Here is a 22,648-nt window from a genome sequence, read left to right on the forward strand (position 1 = left end):
GCTATCTGCATTCAGCATGAGTGGGAAGGTATAATACCCACGTGTGAAAAGGACATCAACATAATAATGGCAAATGTGCATGATGTTGAGAGAATACAGGGTTGAGGAAAGATCAGCCTCATGAAATTAATCAGAGAAAGTTTTCTGGAGCCCGAGTGTCAAGTTTTGAGAGAGATGTGAATTAGTAATACTGAGGGACTTCTAAATCAGGGCCCAAATTATGCAGAGGTTCTGAGGGAGGAATAGCAAATTTTGTATAAGAAAAGGGAAGGAGGTATTATTGGGTTGGCCAAAAGGTTCCTTCGGTTTTTAACGTAAAAATGAAACACACATTTTTCATTTTCACCAAGAACTTTATTGAACAATGTATTAACCCTTTTGTTCCACTACCTTCTGCCATTTTTCAGGCAGCTTCATAATTCCATCTTCCCAAAACTTTTTATCTTTTTGCTCAAAGAACTGTTCCAGGTGCCTTTTACAGTCTTCCAGGGAATTGAAATTCTCTCCATGAAGAGAATTTTTGTAAAGACCGAAATAAATGGAAATCTGAAGGTGCAATACTGCGGGTGGATCAGAACTTCCCAGCCAAGCTATAACAGTTTTTGCCTGGTCATCAAAGAAACACGTGGTCTTGCGTTATCCTGATGGAAGATTATGTGTTTTCTGTTGACTAATTCCGGATGCTTTTCGTTGAGTGCTGCTTTCAGTTGATCTAACTGGGAGCAGTACTTGTTGGAATTAATCATTTGGTTTTCCGGAAGGAGCTCATAATAGAGGACCCTCTTCCTGTCCCACCATATGCACCTTCTTTCGATGAAGCCCGGCCTTTGGTGTGGTTGGTGGTGGTTCGCTTCGCTTGCCCCACGATCTCTTCCGTTCCACATTATTGTACAGTATCCACTTTTCATCGCTCTTCACAATTTGTTTTAAAAATGGAACTTTTTTTATGTTTAAGTAGAGAATCACATGTGGAAATATGGTCAAGGAGGTTTTTTTCTTGCTTGAGTTATGTGGAACCCAAACATCAAAGCGATTAATGTAACCAAGCTGGTGCAAATGATTTTCAGCTCTTGATTTGGATATTTTGAGTATGTCAGCTATCTCCTGCGTGGTATAACATTGATTGTTCTCAATTAATGTCTCAATTTGATCGCTGTCAACTTCAACTGGTCTACCCGACCATGGAGTGTTGTCCAGCGAGAAATCTCTGGCACGAAACTTTGCAAACCACTTTTGACAACTTTGAGCAGCCACAGCACCTTCTCAATATACTGCACAAATCTTTTTCTGCGTTTCAGTTGCGTTTTTACCTTTCTTGAAATAATAAAGCATAATATGCCCCAAATGTTGCTTTTTTCCTCTCATCTTCCATACTAAAATGGCTACACAAAAATTCACCAATTTTGATAAGTTTTTTTTTAAAGGCATGCTGATATGACAGCTGTCACAATACAATCTAACAAAAGTTGTTTCGAATGAAGTTAAAGACAACTAAGTGCTACTAGAGCCATCTTATGGGAAAAAACCAGATGAACTTTTTGGCCAACCCAATACTAACCTGTCCTGGGATCCAGTAAAAATGTCTGAAAGGGTTGAGTTTCTTGGGTTCCCGTCTACCTTAAGGGTAGGGAAATTAAGGAGGGAGGGATGAATATCAATAAATATTTGTTGAAAGAATGAATATTCTCTCTATCTCAAAGGGACCAGCTCCTAAACCCTGATTGTAAGTGTCCTTCCCCCTTTTCCGCAGCTTTCATCTTCGTACATTTGAGAAGATGTTTGCTATGACCCTGGAGGAACCTGCCATGTTGCGTTATGCCATCGCTTTTCCCCTGATTTGTGCTCACTTTGTCCACTGCACTCATGAGATGTGCCCAGAGGAGGTGAGTACTCTGAACTCCAAACCCTGTCATCTCTTTAATCACATCTCATTCTTATTCCCCCAAAACACAATTCCAAGGGTTGATTTTGGTCCCAGGAAGGGTACAAACCTAGGTATCTGATGCAAGTCCCTAAATGTCTCAGCTTTATGTAGAATGTGTACTCTCTCTGGGTCTCATTTTCTTCTTCTGTGGGAGTGGGTGGCTCAGGCTGGGCCTCAGAACAGTATTATGAGGAAGAAGTGGTTGTCCTGGTGATGACAGCTTCTTCCTTGGGTCCTCTTTCCCAAAGTACCCCCACCTGAAGAACCATGGCCTTCATCACTGCAACTCCTTCCTGGAAGAGTTGGCCAAGCAGACCAGCAACTGTGTCCTGGAGGTCTGTGCTGAACAGCGAAACCTGAGTGAGCAGGTAGGCTCAGCCCTCTCTCTGTTTCAGTCTGCCCTCTGCAGTCCCTTGGTGCCTTCCCCTCTATCTACCTTTATCTTCTTCTCAAACATCAAGTTCTCTAACCCTTTCAGGTAGGGCTAGGGCTTTTGTGTACATGAGTTTATGGCAGGCTTCTTTTTTTAGTGTAGTCCCATCGGCAGTCTTTACTCCCTTGGGACTCAATAGAGGTGTCTAAAAATACTCTAATTTGAACAGCTGCACTGCAACAAAATCTGTGCTTTCATTTGAAGTGTTCCAAGAGATGAGTTAACTTTCTAATTTACTTCCCCTCCTCTCTCTGCCCTGTGTACACATACTTAGAACAGTGGCCCCAGATCACCTGTCTTGTCTCACCTTTCTGTCCATCTGCACCCTAATCTGTAGCTATCTGAACATTTTCAGGCACCTCCTCTGTGTTTATCCCCAGGGCTGCTTTTGTGTCTTTTTTTTTTTTTTTTTTGAGGAGTCATCCTTCTTGATTTTATTAGTATTTTGAATTATGTTAATAGATTTGAATATTGAATCACTAATTCAACATACTTCACCATCATAGTGTTATTCTTCCCTTTGCTTCTGGATTCTGTTTGCTGATTTTCAGCTGGAAATTTCTGCTTTGCTTTTGTGTCTTTGTCTGTTGTTTTCCCCTCCCCTCCGTTGACTGACTCCTGGCACCCGGTCATGATTAGCTCAACCTAAGTTTATAGGAAATTTGAAAATGAAGAACTTGTTCCGCTGTTGCCCTGGATTCTTTCAGGTTTCCTAGGCTACCCACCCTTCCTGGGTTTGAGTCAGGCTTTGTAGCAACTTTGGTAGGAGGAGAGTCAGGTTGTGTGCGTGTGCGTGCGTACGTGTGTGTGTGTGTACATATGCACAGTTATATTATTACTTAACCTTCCCATTTTCTCATATGTAAAATGGGGATAAAAATAGTTTCTTTTTATTTTTTTTAATTTTTGGCTGTGTTGGGTCTTCGTTGCTGTGTGTGGGCTTTCTCTAGTTGTGGTGAGCGGGGGCTACTCTTCGTTGCTGTTTGTGGGCTTCTCATTGTGGTGGCTTCTCTTGTTGCAGAGCATGGGCCCTAGAGTGCGCAGGCTTCAGTAGTTGTGGCACGTGGGCTCTAAGGCATGCAGACTTCAGTAGTTGTGGCGCACGGGCTCAGTAGTTGTGGCACACAGTCTCAGTAGTTGTGGCACACAGGCTTAGTTGCTCTGTGGCATGTGGGATCCTCCTGGACCAGGGATTGAACCTGTGTCCTCTGCATTGGCAGGAGGATTCTTAACCACTGTGCCACCAGGGAAGTCCAAAAATAGTTTCTTAAAAGAAGTATCATAAAGGTGAAATGAAATAGCATATGTTAAATATTTGGTATGCGATTCTCAATCGATGTTAGCTGCTATATTATTGGGTATTTATTGGGCACTAAGCCCTGTGCTGGGTTTTGGGGATGTTAGCTGCTATATTATTGGGTATTTATTGGGCACTAAGCCCTGTGCTGGGTTTTTGGGATAGGGTCCCAGAAGGAAAGGTACACAATTCCTGCCCTTGGGGAATGTCCCAATTTAAGGGAGAAAGGTGTACAAATACATGTTTGAAATAAATTTAAATAATTAATGCAAGGAAGATATGTAAACAAGTACAATCATGGGTATATTCATCGCTCAACTTGAATACCTACTACATACAAAGGACACAGTTAAAGATATTTGCTCAGTGCTGTATCAAGGTTGACTAAAACATTATGTATTATTTTCACACACACCAAAACTTTTGCAAATGAGTATTGACCCCTCCAAAGTTATCATTTTGAATAAATAGTGATGTTGCCTTACTAATGGAGTTGTGTTTTTGGAACTACTTTCAGAATCTACCACAGACAGCTTTGCATAGTTTCAAGGTTGACACACCTTTGCCCATCAAGGTAGACTTGATTTTTTGGAAACAGTAGAAGCTTGGATTTTAAAAAAAACAAGTGTGACTATTAAGTAAGAAAACCAGTTTTCTCATGGCTGCTATCGTGCTCTAAGAGTAATTCCAAATGAAGAGATGTATGGAAGGAAAGAGAGGGAAAGGCAGAACGAGAAAAGAACAGACAATAAGGGAGGGACCTATTTATAACTGTTAGATGGATTACTCGGCAGTTTTAGGAACGAATCTCATTTCTCCATTCACTTGTGTTTGTTTCTAAAGCTTCTACCTAAGCACTGTGCCACTACCATCAGCAAGGCCAAAAACAAGAAAACCATGAAGCAGAGGCAGACTCCGAGAAAAGGAGAGCCTGAGAGGGACAAACCAGGAGCTGAGAGTCACCGGAAGAACCGCAGCATTGTCACCAAGTGAGGACCTAGGCCTTAGGTCCAGCAGGGCCTAAGGGCACTACCAGCAGGGCACTACCTCAAAGAAGGGAGAATAGGAAAGAGGGAAGGTGATGCAGCAAAAGAGTGCGGAAGTGGTGGTGGGGAATGACAGATATGGAAAAGCGCTTAAATATGAATTTTCTACTTTGCCTTTGAAGTCACCATCAATGTGTACTCTTCTAGGCTGAGTTTTTCCAGAAGATGAAAGGGATCTGAGGGTCATGGGCCTGACAGATCCTCCCCAAATACTAGCAGGCAGTGCCAGACCTGTAATGGAGGCTCATTTTACTTTCTCAATTTTACTCAGCATGGACAAGCTACACCTAAACTTGACAGAATTGGCACTGACAATGAATCATGTACACAGCTTCTGTGTATTTGAACACACCATCTTCCCTTCTGAGTATCTCAGCAGCCATCTGGAGGCCAGACTCAACAGGTACCACTCTTTTGTTGTCTTCTGTTTGCTTAGTATGGTCGTTCTCAAAGCTGGGTTCCATTAGATCCATCTTGGTGGTCATTCTGATGCAGTCAATCTGGCATAGGTTCCAAGCATCTCTATTAAAAATAAATAAAAGAACCCAGACTTCCCTGGTGGTGCAGTGGTTAAGAATCTGCCTGCCAATGCAGGGGACACGGGTTTGATCCCTGGTCTAGGAAGATCCCACATGCTACAGAGCAACTAAGCCCGTGTGCCACAACTACTGAGCCTGTGCTCTAGAGCCTGCGAGCCACAACTACTGAGCCCGTGTGCACAACTACTGAAGCCCGTGCGCCTAGTGCCCATGCTCCGCAACAAGAGAAGCCACCACAATGAGAAACCCATGCACTGCAACGAAGAGTAGCCTCTGCTCGCCGCAACTAGAGAAAGCCCACGCGCAGTAACAAAGACCCAATGCAGCCAAAAACAAACAAACAAACAAACAAATAAAAGAACCCCAAACCTTTATAGGTTTCTTTTTTTTTTAAGATTCATTTTATTATTTATTTATTTACTTATTTTATTTTATTTATTTATTTATTTTTTACTTATTTTATTTTTGGCTGCGTCGGGTCTTAGTTGCAGCATGCTGGATCTTCGCTGAGACGTGTGGGATCTTTCGTTGCAGCACGTGAGCTTCTCTCTAGTTGTGGTGTGCGGGCTCCAGGGCACGTGGACTCCATAGATGTGGCTTACGGGTTCCAGAGCGCATGGACTCTGTAGTTTGTGGCACACAGGCTCTCTAGTTGAGGCGCTCGAGCTTAGTAGTTGTGGTGCACGGGCTTAGTTGCCCCGCGACATGTGGGATCTTAGTTCCCTGACCAGGGATCGAACCCATGTCCCCTGAATTGTAAGGCGGATTCTTTACCACTGGACCACCAGGGAAGTCCCTCTATAGGTGGTTTTGTTGAACAACCAGAACTGGTCATCACTGGTTTAGTAGGGTGACTGGGGCCTTTGCAGTCAGCAGATCTGTGTCGATGCTGTTAGCTAAGACATCAGAGCAGGTTATCTAACTTGTTTGAGCCTTAATTTCCTACCCTATAGAGTAAGGATAATGATATTTACCTTATAATGAGAATTACCTGTAACTGAGAATTGGTAGAGAATTAAAGATAATAATGAGTGACATATATAGGCCTCAACAAAATAAATTCCCTTCCTTCCGCTTTGCCTCTCATTCTGTTGCTCCCTGAAGCTGCAGGAACATTCCTTATATTCAAATTGGGCACTATAGTAGGCAAATTAGGGGAGTGAGGGGAAAAATTTTTTATGAATAATCTCCTAGTCTTCTGTGTTTCATTTTGCAATACGTAGTATATTTACTCATTCACTTAACAAGTATTTATTGAACATCTATTGTGTGTCATCAGTGTTCTCAAAGCTGTTAATACAGCAGTATACAAAAGAAATAAAGACTCCTGGCCACATAAAGCTTACCTTCTAGCGGGAGAGACAAGCAAAATAAGAACGTAGGATATATGGTAGATTAGAAAATAAGTGCTAAGCAGAAAGTTTAAAGCAGGAAAAGGAGATGGGAAGTGTGTAGTGGTGGTGGTGGTGAAATTTTACATAGGGTGGCCAGGGAAGGCCTGCTTGAGAAAGTGACATTTGAGTGAACTCCTGAAGGAATTGAGGAAGCCAAGTGGGTGACTATCTGGGGAAAGGACATTCTGGGCGGAGGAAACAGCAAGTGCGAAGGCTCTGAGGTGGGAACATGCCTGGTGTGTTCAGGGAACAAGGAGACCAGTATGAGCCAGGGGGAGACTGGTAGGACGTGAGGTCAGAGAGGCTGGAGGAGTGGCAGACTGACGGTTCAGGTGGCTCTATGCCATCGTAAGGATTTTGGCTTTGATCCTGAGTGAGACGGGGAGCCTAGGCATGGTTTGAGCAGAGCAGGAACATGATTTCACTCAACATTTCAGTAGGTTCACTCTGTCTGCACTAGGGGGGCCAAGGACAGGCGTAGGGAGAACAGTTAGGAGTCTGTGCCTTGACTGTAGGAGATGCAGGCTAATTTTTCAATTAGTTTTTTGCTTGGGTGACAGTAAAATTAGTTTGTTTTCATTCCGTACACTTTAGCTATATGGAAGGAAGTGTCTCAGGTGCATGTAAAATGTCAAGAAGATGACAATTTGATGATCATCCATGTGTAAACCTTCAGAAGCTGGCAATGGTTTCTAGGCCCTGGAGCAGCATGTCACTGGCATCATTGTTCCTAAAGCCTGGAAGTTGGCCTAAAGGTTTGGCCTCAATGAAAACTCTAAAATAGATTAGGCTTGCCTCCCATCTGTCCCTTCCGTAGTATTTTTCCTCAAGTGGTACCTCTTCTCTTTTCCTTTTCATCTGGGGAGTAGGCCCTCCTGTTCCCTTCCCCTCCCCTGCCATAAAGTTTTCCAAAAACACAGAACAAACAAAAAACGCCCAAACATCTGTGGCTTTAGGGAGAACCTGATGGACTCTTTCATACTGATGTGCAGATGACTGACAAAAGCTTGTGCTGGCAAAGTCTAATGTTCCTCTTTCCCCTACTGTTTACATTTTAACAAGGAAGAAAGCCTCAGGCAGAGGACTGACTCTAACTGTGAATTCTCAGGTTCCTGGGGAAGGTATTTTGGAAGGGGCTGGGAGTCCAGTAAGGAGGGGTGTTCCTGGTGTGCCCCTAAAATAATAGTGTGAACAGTTATTCTACCTTCTCTAAGGTTGGCTATAGATGTGTGCCAACCAAGTGTACCCTCTCTCCACCTGGCATCCCGTGGCCACTTGGGATTGCACTGCACCTCTAAGGATTTCTGGGTGTGGTTTTCCATTTCTGACAGTCATTGGAACTAATTCTTTCTGAGGAGAAAAGACAAATGCTGGCCCTGAGAATGCAGGAGGTTGTAAGCAAGCACGTACTGTTAGATGGCATTTGGGAGCCCAGGTCTTTTACCACCTGATTTAATTTCTCCAGAGGAGGCAGAAGAGCATGGTGATTGAGAATCAAATGTTATTTGATTCAGGTCCCAGCTTTGCCACTTGCTAGCTGTGTGGTCTTCACAGACCACCACAGCTGTGTGGTCTGTCTCAGTTTCTTCATCCGTAAAATGGGGATAATAATTGTACCTACCTTATTGGGTTGCTGTGAGATTTGCATGAGATAATGCGTGTAGTTAGATCATAGTACAGCACGCAGAACACAGTATAAATGTGATAACTGTTACTATGTTTGTCATTATGATTGTGATTATGGTTTTTGTCACCTAGAGCCATTGTGTGGCTGGCTGGCTACAATGCCACAACCCAGGAGATCGCCAGGCCTTCTGAGCTCTTGGTAGGAGTCAAAGCGTACATCGGTTTCATAAAGTCACTGGCCCAGTTTTTGGGTGCAGATGTGTCCAGAGTCATCCGCAACGCCCTCCTGCAGCAGACGCAGCCACTGGACTCGTGTGGGGAACAGACTATCACCACTCTGTACACAAACTGGTCAGTGTTGCTTATCCTCTCTCGCTGCCTTGCTTCTTTGTTAGCACTTTTTCCTTTATGCAGTAGGACCTCGGGACCAGGCATTTTAGCTCCTAGGGTCATAGACCCCCAAACAGAAGCCTGTTTCTGCCCGAGGACTGGAGCTGTAAGCTGGGGCAAACTCAGATCCCCTCTGTCCACCATGAGGTCTCTTTCTAAGCTTCCATGTAACATCCATTGATCTACTCTGTAACAATTTGACCCTTTTCCTCTTAATCTGCCGTTCTTAACCTTCCTTTTCTGGATTCTTACTGTTTTCATTTCAAATGATCTCTCTTCCTCTTTCTGAAGTTCTTTTTTATTTCTCTCTTTGTCCAGTTTCTCCCCCTGGAGACCATTCTGTCTCACACCATCTCTCCGGAGCACTGCCTCCTTACCTCCCGACATGACCGTGTCGCGTCTAGTAGATTGCTCTTCATAGCGAAAGGGGCCTCCTCCTCCAGACTGGAGGAGGCAGGGGTCAGCAGTATTTCCTTTGAGGGTTAAGGATGGAGAGGAGCTGGATTCCTACCTCCCTAAGCCACTGGGTGGCGTTCTTAATCCAGTATCAGCTCGGCAGGAGCCCGCCCGGCTGCAAAGAACCCCCTGAGGAGGGAGAAAGACTGAGACAAGGTTTACAATAAAATGCCAACAGGGGCCTGGCAGGTAAGGTAAATGGGTGTTGTGGGCTAGGTGGGGACTTTGAGTAGTTGGAGAGGGCATGCCCCTCTGAAAGGCGACGGCCACCACTTAGCCCCATCTGATCGCTGCCCCACTAAATCCATATTTTAATGTAAAATCTCTCAGTTTCAAAAACTTGACAACTGATTCAACTTAAAAGAGAAAAACCTCACGTTTGAGTGCTGGTTTTGACCTACCCGTGGTTAGCTTGTGACTTTTGTAAGACCTAGGCCCGGAGCTCGTGCCTGGGTGAGTGGCAGCATTGCCACGCCCTCTCCTGACACTGGCTGGAGGCCTTCTCAGCTTGCCCAGAGGTCAGGAGGGCATATTTGGAGACTGGATGACAAGTGTTCACGGGGCCTCTCTCTGTCCAGGAGGTTTGACTTGAGACCTGCTTCCAGGGTCCTAGGCCCTTAGTCCAACACTCTCATTGGAGAGGCTGAGGCTAAGTATATTTCAGAGGAGCCCAATTAGTAGGAATTTTTGTCTTGTCAGCTTAGGCTTGTCTCACCTGACAGAGGAAGGCCAAGGGTGAGGGGCATGCAGTAGCTGGTAAAGGTGGTAGGGCGTGCACACCGTTATGCCTGACAGCACAGCCAAATGCCCTGCAGATTAGAGGCAAAGCGGAACCACGCTACTGCCAGTTGTTCTTGAGCCAACAGCTTGGGGTGTTAATTAGAGTGTTGTACTGTCTTCTTTGAGTCTCTTCTCCCCACCCCAGCCTTTGGTGGAGTTTCTCTTCCTGAGCCCAGTGGTGGTGGTAGGGAGAAAGGATTGAACACTGATCTTCTGTGCTTTCTTGCCAACCTTGTAGGTACCTAGAAAGTCTGCTTAGACAGGCGAGCAGTGGGACCATTATCCTCTCACCAGCCATGCAGGCCTTCATCAGCCTCCCCAGAGACGGGGAGCAGAACTTCAGCGCAGAGGAGTTCTCTGACATCTCTGGTGAGCCCAGAGCCTGGTCTCCTGTCAGGGAGCCGAACCTTTCCCCTCAATACAATATCTTAAACTATGGATCCCATCTAAATTCTCCTACCTTCCCAGAGGCTCATTCTGTACTCTTCTAGATCTCTGCTAGATTCTACCTTAGGGACAGTAAAAAGAGATTTCAAGTGAGACCCAGAACTGAGGAGTGGCTTGGGGGTTGAAGGTGGAGAGGGAAGATGCGGGGAGTTAGGAGCTAGGCAGGGGCACTCAAGTCACTGAAAGGATTTATTCTTCGAAGGGTAGTAAATGGTTATTTTCCATTTCCACAAAGAGTAAAGAGTAGGACATATAATGAGGGGTAAAGGATAAATGTAAGGAGGACATTCTGATGTTTGGAATTATTAAACAGTGGTCTGACATCATGGCATCTTCTTCCTGAGGGATAAGTTTTAGAGCCTTAGCTAGTGCTTGGATTGCTGATGTTTAATAATGATGATGAGCTAATGGATGACATTTAGTGTGGGCTTGGCTCTAAATGTTCACATGTATTTAACTCCTTTACTCCTCACAGCAGCCTTGAGGTAGGTACTCTTATTACCCCCATTTTACAGATGAGGACACTGAGACACAGAGAGGTTAAGGAGCTTGATTAAGGTCATACATCATTCATAGATGGTAGAACTGGGATTTCAACTCAAGGCAGTCAAATTCCAGAGCCTGGGTGCTTAGTCACTATGTCACGCTGCTTCCCAGTATATAGAAGCGCTTTTGTGTCTCAAGGCAGGCAGATGAGGAGTGTGTCGTGAATGAGTTGGGAAGTTATTCTCTTTTTAAAGAGGGCTTGAAGCCATGCAGATCCTTTATTAATAGATTTGTTTTACTGACTGACTGATTCATGAACTATCCTACTGCTTCCTCCTTCCTCTCACCTCCATGTAAATCATGGACCCCGCGTGGTATCTGAGACAGGTAGGAGATGTTTCAATGACCCTGCCCTCTCCATTCTTCCCCTTCCTTGGGGGGTGTTATGAAAGTCAGAGTATACAGTTCTGTTTTCCAGCTCTGCCTTCTTCTTACCCTCATACTGACTCCATCAGTGAGCTGACCCTACCCTTTACCTGTTGGAGGCTTCAGATGTCCCCTTCTTATCAGCTCCTCCCACAGACTGTAGGCAGCATCTAAAATCAGCTTTAGGTCTCTCTGACAACTGACGAGCCGCAGGAGGTAATGCTGATTCCCCCTTCTACCACCCCCACCCCAATTTCCCTGGGTTACCATGGTGATGGGGCAATGCTGCTGCAAAAATAGATAGATGGATAGAGAAGGATGCCCTAGGGTTACTAGCCTAGAGAGGACCAGAGTAAGGAGAGTTGGCAGATCCAAATCAGTAGATCAGTGTGTCTTTTCTCCAGAGAAGGCAGTTCAGCCCCTCTGCCTCTCTGTCAGCCATTTTAGAATTATCTAAGTTGACCAGTTTGGAAATCCTTTTCTAGTTCTCAGCTCAGTTGTTCCTATTGTAAATAGGTGACTAAAAATGTTTAGTATTTATTCCACATGAGGCTCTGTGTCAGCTGCTGTGACCAGTTCCACTTCCTTTGTCAATGGTAGAGGTGGAGATCAACTGGTCCTGCCTTTAAACACTTGAGTGTGGAGCCTTGATTTCCTTTTCCCTCTGAACTCTTGTTAACTATATTAAACTCACCTTTCCTCTACTGGTCTCTTGTTACTTCTGGTCTTTATGGTTTTCTCTGCTGGGACCGCCCATAGCCAAAGGTCATAGCTGGAGCTCTTCCCTGTCTGAATTTGTCACTAGTGTTTCTAACATGGGATTTCCTCAGCCAGGTTTTATTTAATTCACAAAGGGCCAGAAGCAGGTTGGGTAGGGAGGGATAAGGTAATGGGGCAGACTTGAGGGAAGAAGAATTTAGGGGAAAAGACAACTGGGAGTCTGGGGATGTGTACTGATTATGCTATCATATCAACTCTGGGAGGTATTCAGAGTGGATATTAATTTCTTCATTTTACAGAGAAGTGAACTGAGACTCAGAGAGGAGCTTAACATCTGATAAAGCTAGTGCAGCTAGTCCAGCAAGAGTAAAGTCCAGGGCCATGTAAAGGGACTGGTCCAGCAAGAGTAAAGTCCAGGGCCATGTAAAGGGACTGGTCCAGCAAGAGTAAAGTCCAGGGCCATGTAAAGGGACTGGGAAAGTCTAGATTCTTATGGGAATGAAAAGTAAATAGTTATCATTTGTGGTACGTCTTGGTGTGGGTACCAGTGGGGAGAGGGTAAATTGTCCCACAGGCAGGCCAGACCTCTCACCTGAATACAGGATTTCAGGCTACGTTTGCTCTCCAACTTCCCACTTCCTTTCCTTGCTGGAAAACACTTAAGGTGTTCACGTTACCCTATAGCTATTGTGCAAACGCACCGGCGTTCTCTGAGTCCCACCTGGGGCCTCTGTGACTCTATTCCAGAGTTGCGGGCTTTGGCTGAACTCCTGGGCCCCTATGGCATGAAGTTCCTGAGTGAAAACCTGATGTGGCATGTGACCTCTCAGATCGTGGAGCTGAAGGTACCGTGGAAGCAAGCCCCCGGGAAGAAGGTCCAGCCCCCGGGGGAAGAAGGGTAGGGGTAGGAGACTGGGGGGAAGATGTACCATGGGTCTCATCTTTTCGTGCTTAATGGCTCTGTGTCCCGGCCGCAGAAGCTGGTGGTGGAAAACATGGATGTGCTTGTTCAGATCAGATCCAACTTTAGCAAGGCAGACTTGATGGCTTCTCTGCTTCCCCAGCTGATGGGTGAGCACGTCTCCTAAAGGGAGAAGGAACTGTGGGAAAAGCATTGTGGATGACAGGTTTTTGGGGCTCTGGGGCCTAGGCTGGGTCTGAAGAAGCAAAACCGTTGCCATTCTCCTGAGTTCTCTTCTTGAACGCTCTTCTTTCTCCTCAGGGGCTGATAATGTACTGAAGCGTATGACCATCATTGGAGTTATCCTCAGTTTTAGGGCCATGGCCCAAGAGGGACTTCGGGAGGTGAGCTGGGGGAGAGGGGGCTGCCACAGGATAAAGCCTTGGGTAGGGCTTGTGTGAGAAGTTGTGGAAAGGGTTGGTGAGCATTGAGGAGAACGGAGCTTAATTCGGTAGAGGTCCTGGAAGTTCTTTGAGGCTAGATGAGCTGAAGAAACCTAGACGCATGAGGAGAGAAGTGGCATGGGATGCTGGCTAGGTTCTTATCTAAGCTGAGGCCTTTTTTTTGTTTCTTTGTTTCCACCTGTTTGAAGGCATCGGCCACTGTCCCTTGGACTCATTTGTACTCTCTTTCCTCCAGGTTTTCTCCTCCCACTGCCCATTTCTTATGGGTCCCATTGAATGCCTGAAGGAGTTTGTCACCCCAGACACAGATATCAAGGTATGGGAGAGTGCAAAGTGGAATCTAATTAGGAGATTTTTGTTGTTGAAAATGGATAGAGCTAGGATCTAGTAAGGGAGAGGGGGCTCTGAAGAATACTGCAGGGAGAAGAGCCAGAATTTGAATAGAAACACGTTGGGGGAGATTTTTGTGGAGGGAGGGGCGTTGGTCAGGCGAGAGGGTGAACAGCTGGGGAGCCCTGGGGAGATCCTGCGGGGGCTAGGGAAACGTTACTGGAGGGAGAGGAGTAAGTTCTAGGATAGTTTCTACAGCTTTTCTCCTAAGATGTCCAAATTAGATACCCAACTATATGCAGACAAGTCCCCTCTTTAGTCAGGAGCCTGGGTACTTTTTGTAAATTTTTTTTCTTCCATTCCTACCCACCCTGTCTGCCCTCAGATTTTCCGTTCTTTTTCTGGCCTTTTCTTCCTCCTAGTTCTGAAACTTTCTGGTTCCTCTGTGTGTGTGTCACCTGCCTTGGGCCTCATTTCCTCTAGAGATGGGGAAAGGCGGAGGGGACTCTGTAAGCACCCAAGTTAAACATCCATTCCCCCTCCCCCACCTCACGTCAGCTTGCCTTTTGAATCACCTAGAACAAACAAGTATGTTTTGCAGGAAATACAGCTGAAGGCTGGGAACAAGGGCCTTCAAATGCACAGGGCAGGGCACTTCTCTTATAATTGATTCCGTTAACGGAGGGAGGTCTGTGAGAAGAGGAAACTGGTTAACAGGAAGTAGTCAGGAAAAAAAAAGAAAACTTAGAGAAAAAAACTTCCTTTACCTTGAGGTCAAAAGAGTTGTGAACATTTCCTCCTCTCTGCCTGAAATCAGATGATGAGGGTCAAGGGGTCACGGGCCCTGAGGGGGTGACATTTCACTGGATTGGCTGCTCCTTCAGGGCAGGTCTTTGGTGTCACGGTGAGCCTGGGGTTCAGGCAGGTGTTGGTGGTGGGGCTGAACTCTCTGGCCTGTCAGGAGTGTGTCTAGCTGGCATCTCCCAGGCAGCTCCAAGCTTTAGGCTCTGCCTGCCTGGGAGAATGAGCAGGTCGGGTGGCGTGGGGGATGACCTGTCCGTCAGAGATTCTGTTACTGCCTCAGAGGGGTGAGAAGATTAGGAGAAGAGAACAGAAGCTCCTTCAATGATCACTTTCTTCCTCCAGAAAACCACAGGTCATGGACCAGGTCCCTGATCTCCTAGGTCATGGGTGCCATGAGCAGGGTTATTTAGTTAGTAGGGAATTTAAATAAAGGGCAGAGCAGAATGTGGCTGAGGTTAACTTTCTGTGTCCAGCACCACAGGCAGTGTGTTTATTGTTATGTCTGTGGGGTTCTTTGCATAAGACACTCTACTTAGTTATCTACTGTTGAAACAGTTATCCTTGTTCTCTCAGAACATTTTCAAGTCTTTTTTTTTTTTTTTAACCTCAAAAGGGGTCTGAGTAATTTGTGGGTGGGTGTTTGGGGCTACATCTTGGGAACCTGATTCTAAGTACAGTGAGGGATTCAGGAATCAATCAATCAATATTAACTGAATGCCTTCTATGTGCTTAGCATTGTGTTAAAGCCTAGAGAGGATAAAAGAAATGCAGAGTTCCTGGCTTTGAGAGAAAGGAAGTAGAGCGAAAGGGACAACGGTTATTAGTGTCTTAGTGACTCTGTGAGTCACTAGGTTAGATACTTTACACATGTGGTCTAATTTAATCTTCACAGCAACTTTGTGAGGTAGGTATCATTATCCCACTTTTACAGATGAGAAAATGGAGGCTTGAAGAAGTTAAGTAACTTTTAGCCAAGGTCACACATTTAGTAAGTGGTGGTGCTAGGATTTGAGCCCAGATCTTCTCACTCCAAAGCCTTTTTCTCCCCTCTCTATGCCATGAGGTTAAAAAAAAAAAATTGTAATCTAGTTGATGAGATAAGCCATAAGTCTCACCTCCAATCTGAAAAGAAAACTGATGATACCAGGTGCTGTGTGTGACCACTGTGAAGTAAGTGGCACCAGGTTAAGGAGGGAGAGATGAGCTTGGGCTGAGGTCAGCAGGGAGGGCGCCATAGAGAATATGAGATTGAGTTAGGCCTCAAGGGTGGGTGTCACTTAGATATAAGTAGAGGAGAGGTAAATAGGAAAAACTCTAGACTTTTTTCCTTCCTATGTAGGGAAAAACCCAGTTCTTTCCTGCGTGTTTCTCTCCTGTGAGTCTTCTTTCCTCTCACACAGAACACTTCACTTCTGACACTTCTGGTCACCAAATGTGTGGAGGTTTTTCCCCCACCAAATCTCTGTGACACCAGTTGGGTGTCCTGAGACTTAATTCTGACACTATCTACCTGGAGATAGTGTCAGATCACACAGGTTAAGGGTTCACTCCCACAAGTCTGCACCTACTCCCCGCTTCAGAAGCCAGTTGCAAACCTGAGTTGTCACCTGTGCTTCTGACCAACCGGCTGTAGGTCGGAGGTTCCAATATCCCCCTCCTTATTTTCCATTAATTTGCTAGAGTGGCTCACAGAACTCAGGGAAACACATCTACCAGTTTATTAAAGGATGTGATAAAGGATATAAGATAAACAGCCAGATGGAGAGATACATGGGGCGAGGTCTGGGAGGATCCTGAGGGCCGGAGCTTCTGTCCCCGTGGAGTTGGGCTGCATCACCCTCCTGGTCCGTGGATGTGTCCTCAACCTGGAGGCTCTCTGAACTCCGTCCTGTTGGGGTTTTATGGAGGCTTCTTCACGTAGGCATGATCAATTATTAACCCTATATCCAGGCCCGCTCCCCTCTCTGGAGCAGTGGGGGTGTGGTGCGGCTGGAAATTCCCAACTTCTACCCAAGCGTGGTCTTTCTGGGGAGCAGCCGCCTCCGGGAGCTGTTCGGGAGCACACCCAGAGCTGCCACATAAGACCAAAAAAATGTTCCTAGTGCTTTTATCACTTAGGGAATTACAAGGGTTTTAGGAGCCCTGTGTCAGGAACCAGGGACAGGGACCAATATATATATTTTCTATCATCTCTCAAGAAGAAAGGACACTCTAGAAGAGGGAAGCACATGAACCGAAGCATGCAAGTAAGAAAGTAAGTTGTAGCTTGGAGACAGTGAATAAATTACCCTGGCTGCATTGACTGTAGGAAGCATTTGAGGAAATAAGGTTGAAAAAATAAATTTGTATTGTGGAGAATCTGAATGCCAAGCTAAAGAACTGGATTTTTTTTTTCCTCTTTCCCCTGTAGGTTAGGGAGATCTATGAAAGGAATACGCAGCAAAGATGATAGTACACCAAAAGTTTAGAATCTGTGATCCAGGAGTCTTGACTGCCTGTAGCTTCTGTCAAGCACTTCTCTCCAGGGGATACCCTCCAGAATGTTGTTTTCTTCTCTACCAGGTGACCCTGAGTGTCTTTGAGCTAGCATCTGCTGCAGGGGTGGGCTGTGACATTGACCCAGCTCTGGTGGCTGCCATTGCCAATCTGAAAACTGGTAAGATTGGGGAAAGGGGGCAACGGAGGGCTTGGGCCCTATTTTGGGGTGGAAAAATGTCAGTCTCAAAGAAACCTTTATTTAGGATTGTGAATTCAGAGGTTATAAACTGGGAGCTAAGGAAAGACTTAAAGCATAGTCTCTAATTCCCAGAAAATACTTCCACAGGCAATTTAGATTTCTAGTCAGGTTCTAACCAGTTGATCTGTCAATCAGCTAAAAAGTATTAAGTGAGAGTCTGGTACTCAGCAAGTGCTCAAAGGAACTTACAATCTGGTTGGGGAAATAAGAGTAATGCAGATGAAACGATGAGCGAACAATACACAGTAGACGTGAATTCGTACTAGGTTGTGTGGTATAGCATCCAAGTTCCCCAGAATGATCTTGTGCTCCCCCTCCCCTATAATCACCTTGACACCATGCACTTCCTCCCCTGGACTCACACTTGTCTCTTATATTTCCATTACACATTTCCTCGGATTAGCACATTCATACTTGTACACACTCAGAATAGGATGGAATCAGGGGGCTGGTAGTAAGCCCTTTTAAAATTGCCAGACTGGCTCTCCCTCTTCTCTCTCGGTTTTGGTGAGACTCTTTCCTCTCCTTCCTGCCTCTGCACCCCATCAGGTAGCTGACAGAGTGCCCTCAAACTGCATGTCAGCAGAGCCCTTTGCCAAGAGCTGTGCTCAGTCACCAGGGGAAGCCTCCAGGACTCAGGCCTCTCACTATCAGTGGAGGCTAGTACTGTCCCCTGCAGCAGTAATGACTTGCCTATAGTGCTCTACAAATTATTTTCACAGATATTTCTCATGTGATCCTCCTAGTAATTCGGCGAAGTAGGACCCCCTGGAAGAAAACTCCTGTTTGCTGACCTTACTCTCTTTTCCTTTTTCCTTCTTTCCAGATACGTCATCCCCTGAGGAAGAATATAAGGTGGCCTGCCTGCTCTTGATCTTTCTTGCCGTTTCCCTCCCCCTTCTTGCCATGGACCCAGCTTCCTTCTATAGCATTGAGAAGGATGGTAAGTAAGGAGTAGATCTGAGGAACCAGTGCAGTTTAGGTTAGTGTCCTGGGGTCGGGATATGAGACGGAGACATTTATCTGGAAAACAGAGACTTCTGACTCAGATATAAAGTTCTGTTTCAAAAAGCACTTGAGAATGAACTATTCCTAAAATTCAATTCCAGTGAAATTTCATAGGAATATCCTTCTCCTAATCCTCAAATGCCTTCCAGTCCTTTCGGTGTCAAATAGGGATGGCCCAGCCTGAAAAAATGAGAAGTTACTAGCTGGGGTCGCCTGGGGTGGCTCACTTCCCTTTCCTTTCTCTCCCTCTCTGTCAATAATTACCTAGGTTACAGCAACAATATTCACTGCTTGACCAAAGCCATCATCCAGGTGTCTGCTGCCCTCTTCACCCTCTACAACAAGAACATTGAAACTCACCTCAAGGAATTTCTGGTGGTGAGTGGGTATAGGTTATAAGGAATGGATGATTGCAAAGTCTGGTGGGAATTGGTTTGACTTAAATCCATAGACAGTTATTGTTGAGCAGGTCTTGGAGCCTAACCTCCCATCCTATTCATTAAGTAGTGAGAGGCCACTTTGTGAAAGGCAGGGGTTTCTTCTAGATTCTGTAACAGCTGGTATTTCAGCCTCTGCCCAAATACTTGGAAGGAGCATTGGCCTAAGAGTTAGCAAATCTGAGCTCTAGTTTTGGATCTGCCACTAAGCAGTTGTGTGATCTCTGAAGACCCAAACTTTTGGGTCCTCAGTTTTCCCATTTATTAACTAGAAAGATTAAACTGAATCCATGATTCACTACCTTGGTGTGCATTACATTATCCTGAGGAATTTGTTAAAATACAGATTTCTGATCCTTACACCAGACCTACTGAATTAGAATATTCTAGGGTGAGTCCAGGCCTCTGTTTTTAACAAGGTCTCCAGGAGACCAGATGTACAGTGAAGTTGGAGAGACACTGAGTTTTATCATCTATAAGGCCCTTTCCAACTCTAATACTGATAAAAAGGCAAGCTTTTTTCAACTTCTCAAACTTCATTGTAAGTCAGAATCTCCTGGAGAATTTCTGATTCCGTGGATTAGAGGTGGGGCTGGAAAATTTGCATTTTCAACAAGTTCCGGGAAATGTTGGTGCTGCCCATCCTGTGATCTCACTTTGAGAATCACTGGTCTAGATTTCTAGGGACTGGAACTTACAGTCAAGCAGCTGATTTTACTATAGGTTATGGCCAGTTTGTTTGAAAAAAATTGTTAAAATAGTTTTTAGCCGAAGTTTGACTCCCTGTAGCTATCATTATTGATCTAAGTTTTGCCTCTGGAAAATCACAGAATAAGTAATCTCTTTCCTTTGTTCAAAGAGGCCCCAGAGCTCCCCATTCTAAATACTCCATGGAGGAATCCCATCCATACACCTCTGAAACATGGTCCAGTACCCACTGCCTGCTGGAGCATTCTCAGCAATAGGGAGCTTATTCTTTTGCAAAGCACGGTCCTGATTTAAAAACTAGGTCCTTATCTGTCTCTTTTTAGGAGGAAGCAGTAGATCATATGCTCTAGGGAATCACACTCTTGTCCTGAGACTTCTCTGTCAGGGACTTCTGTCAGGGACTTGGAAGCTTAGTGAGAGGGCCTCTATTTAAACTGGGACAACAGGCCACACAAAATGGGCTCTGAGCATCTTGGATAGAAAGAGGAGTCACACCAGATCTCTAAGATGGGGTGAGAAGGGAATCACCCCCCGCCTTTCCCCTTTTACCCTCTTTGTTTGCTGAGTACAGGTAACCTGGGCCTGGGATGCAATTAGTGACATATCTTTCTCCCTCTTTGATCTGTTGGGGGCCTGAAGGTGAACGAAGAGGACAGCCATTCGGGAGCTGACAGGAGGAGAATACCAAGAGCGCTGTGTCTGAATCAGAGGCCCAGCCCTGTCTCTGGTCGGGTGGGGAGTCAGCTGTAAACGGTCTGATGACAGTGGTGTCTGGAGGCCGCCTAGGAAAAGAGATTAATCTCCTGGCATACAGTATTACCTGCCTCTGCTGCAGGTTCTTTCTTCGCCCCTTGCAGCCTCTCCTCCAGCAACCTCCTGTTGTCTGCACTGGCTAGTTTAGAGGCAGTGTGCATCTCTGAGACCTGGGGGATTTGCCGCTTGCCCACCCTGAGCCTCCAGGAGCATCCCGGCACTTCTTAACTCACCTCCTAGTCTGAGGCTGTCGTACTCTGACCATAAAAATCTGCTTCCTGGGCTTCCCTGGTGACGCAGTGGTTGAGAGTCCGCCTGCCGATGCAGGGGACGCGGGTTTATGCCCCGGTCCGGGAAGATCCCACATGCCGCGGAGCGGCTGGGCCCGTGAGCCATGGCCGCTGAGCCTGCGCGTCCGGAGCCTGTGCTCTGCACCGGGAGAGGCCACAACAGTGAGAGGCCTGCGTACCGCGAAAAAAAAAAATCTGCTTCCTTACAAGTTCTTCCCTTACAGGTAGCTTCCGTCAGCCTCCTGCAGCTGGGCCAGGAGACTGACAAGCTTAAAACCAGAAATCGGGAATCCATTTCTCTGCTTATGCGCTTGGTATGTATCTGGTGTAAGTTGGTCTTAGAGGAAGGGCCAGAAGGAGGTTCCTCTTTAGGGTCCTTGGCTCCCAGCCATTATTATCACCCAAAAGCATTAACTAAGAACTTAATTCTGCCTGAGGAGGTCTAGGCCTTACGTTCTGGCTAACATTCTAGACTTGTCTTGTAATCCCAAGGTAGTAGAGACTTCGAGGACTTCTCTGCAGGACAGGGTCTTCCCAGCCCCTAGCTAACTGGGCCCCGTTCCCTGCAGTGTTCTTGAGTCTGATGTGGTGGGGCAGCTGTGTCCCTCATCCTTAACTATCTGTCCAGTACATGTTTGGTTTTACTTGACCACTTCCTACCGCTGTATTTCTTGTCCTTAAGAGTACCACGAAGAAGGTGCTGAGTAGCACACAGCTGAACTGGGGGAGGGGGATGGGGGCTCAGAGGAGGGATGGGATTTTAGCTGAAAAGCTGTAAGGCAGGGAGCCAGGTGGGCCATGAATCAGACAGCTCCTGCTGTCTCTTCTGTCTTCCCAAGCTGTGGCCTTTCCCCGACTTTGGCAGAAAGTTCTGGGAACTCTGACCCAGTTAACTTAAAAAAAATCTTTTCCTCTTTGACCCTGTTTCCCTCTTCAACATGTTTACTCTTTTGCTCTAAAGTTTGATTCCCTCGGTTAGTGCTGCACTTAGATGTGGACAGGAGGGGCTCCTGTCCGGGGCCCTGGGTTTAAGTGGCCCCCTCTGGCCTACAGGAAGAGGACATGCCCACCTGGAGCCTGTGCCCCACCTTGAAGCCCCCACTAAAGATTTCTAGGGCCTCAGAATTCTCTGCTAAGCAGCTCCAGCCCACTTGTAGGGCTTGTGCTGAGCTTCTCCAAGTCCATCCTACTGAGGCAGACTGTGCTCTAGAGCCCACGGAATGTATGGCTGGAGTTTAGATGTGCAGACAGGAAGTTTATGTGTGTATACAGATCCCCCAGACTGGGGGTGGGAGGAGAAGGGGGCCAGGCTGGAGGCTGATTCCCTCTCTTCCCCCTATTCTGGTGTAGAACTCTGAGGGGTCTAAGAATTCTTGATTCAAACCTGTCTTCCATGAAATTGTAAAGGTACACTCAGCCCTCCATATCCACAGGTTCTCAGCCATGGATTCAACCAACCATGGATTGAAAATATTAAAAAAAAAATTCCAGGATGTTCCATAAAGCAAAACTTCAGTTTGCCCACACCAGCAACTATTTAAGCATTTACACTGTATTTACAATGGCTTATGCAGCATTTACATTGTATTAGGTATTATAAGTAATCTAGAGGTGATTTAAGTATATGGGAAGATATTGTAGGTTATATGCAAATACTATGCCATTTTATATAAGTAACTTGGGCATCTACAGATTCTGGTGTCTGAATCCCCTGAATTAGTTCCAGGGCTGGTTCTAGAACAAATCCCCTGCCAGTACCCCATGAATACTGAGAGACGACTACATATTGCAAAGGTCACAAGGAAGAATAGTTTGTCTGATTTATTTAGTCATCTGGTATATGGGCTTCCATTTGTACTCTTGGCCAGGCCGACAAATATTAGGGGCAGGCAAGCCTGGGACTCCCTCTGGGTCTCCTTCTTTAAATACACAGGCATTGAGTGGTGTCTGTGTCTCCGTTTCTCCAGCTTGAAAAAGGCCTAGGCTGGGCTGATTAAGGATTATGATGGAGAAGAGAAGAGAATGGACCTGAGGGGGCGGGGGTGAGGTGAGGGGTGAGAAGGCACAGGAGGCAAAGGAGGGCAGAGGGAAGGCAAGTATAGTATGCTAGGTAGAGCACAGTCTTCAGAGCAGCGGGACCTTGGGCAAGTTAATTAACCTTTCTGAGACTGATTCTTCAGCCATGAAAGTGGTCAATTATCCTTATGATAGAGGGGCAAGGATTCATGAGACGGTATATATAAAAGTGCCTA

General features: G+C 45.9%; 1 protein-coding gene across 1 annotated transcript in view; it reads left to right on the plus strand.

Moving 5' to 3' along the window:
* NCKAP1L (NCK associated protein 1 like) overlaps positions 1-22,648 on the plus strand; it is a 42,532-nt gene that overhangs the window by 16,535 nt on the left and 3,349 nt on the right. Inside the window, exons 17-30 of the mRNA XM_082665107.1 lie at positions 1,751-1,883; positions 2,173-2,292; positions 4,498-4,643; positions 4,972-5,103; positions 8,392-8,610; positions 10,124-10,254; positions 12,712-12,809; positions 12,942-13,035; positions 13,187-13,269; positions 13,565-13,645; positions 17,026-17,119; positions 18,027-18,143; positions 18,477-18,586; positions 20,621-20,710. Coding sequence (XP_082521233.1) covers positions 1,751-1,883; positions 2,173-2,292; positions 4,498-4,643; positions 4,972-5,103; positions 8,392-8,610; positions 10,124-10,254; positions 12,712-12,809; positions 12,942-13,035; positions 13,187-13,269; positions 13,565-13,645; positions 17,026-17,119; positions 18,027-18,143; positions 18,477-18,586; positions 20,621-20,710 — 1,648 coding nt within the window. The remainder of the gene's footprint in view (positions 1-1,750; positions 1,884-2,172; positions 2,293-4,497; positions 4,644-4,971; positions 5,104-8,391; positions 8,611-10,123; positions 10,255-12,711; positions 12,810-12,941; positions 13,036-13,186; positions 13,270-13,564; positions 13,646-17,025; positions 17,120-18,026; positions 18,144-18,476; positions 18,587-20,620; positions 20,711-22,648) is intronic.

Source organism: Grampus griseus (genome assembly GCF_964374135.1).
Source record: "Grampus griseus genome assembly, chromosome: 11".
Taxonomy (NCBI): domain Eukaryota; kingdom Metazoa; phylum Chordata; class Mammalia; order Artiodactyla; family Delphinidae; genus Grampus; species Grampus griseus.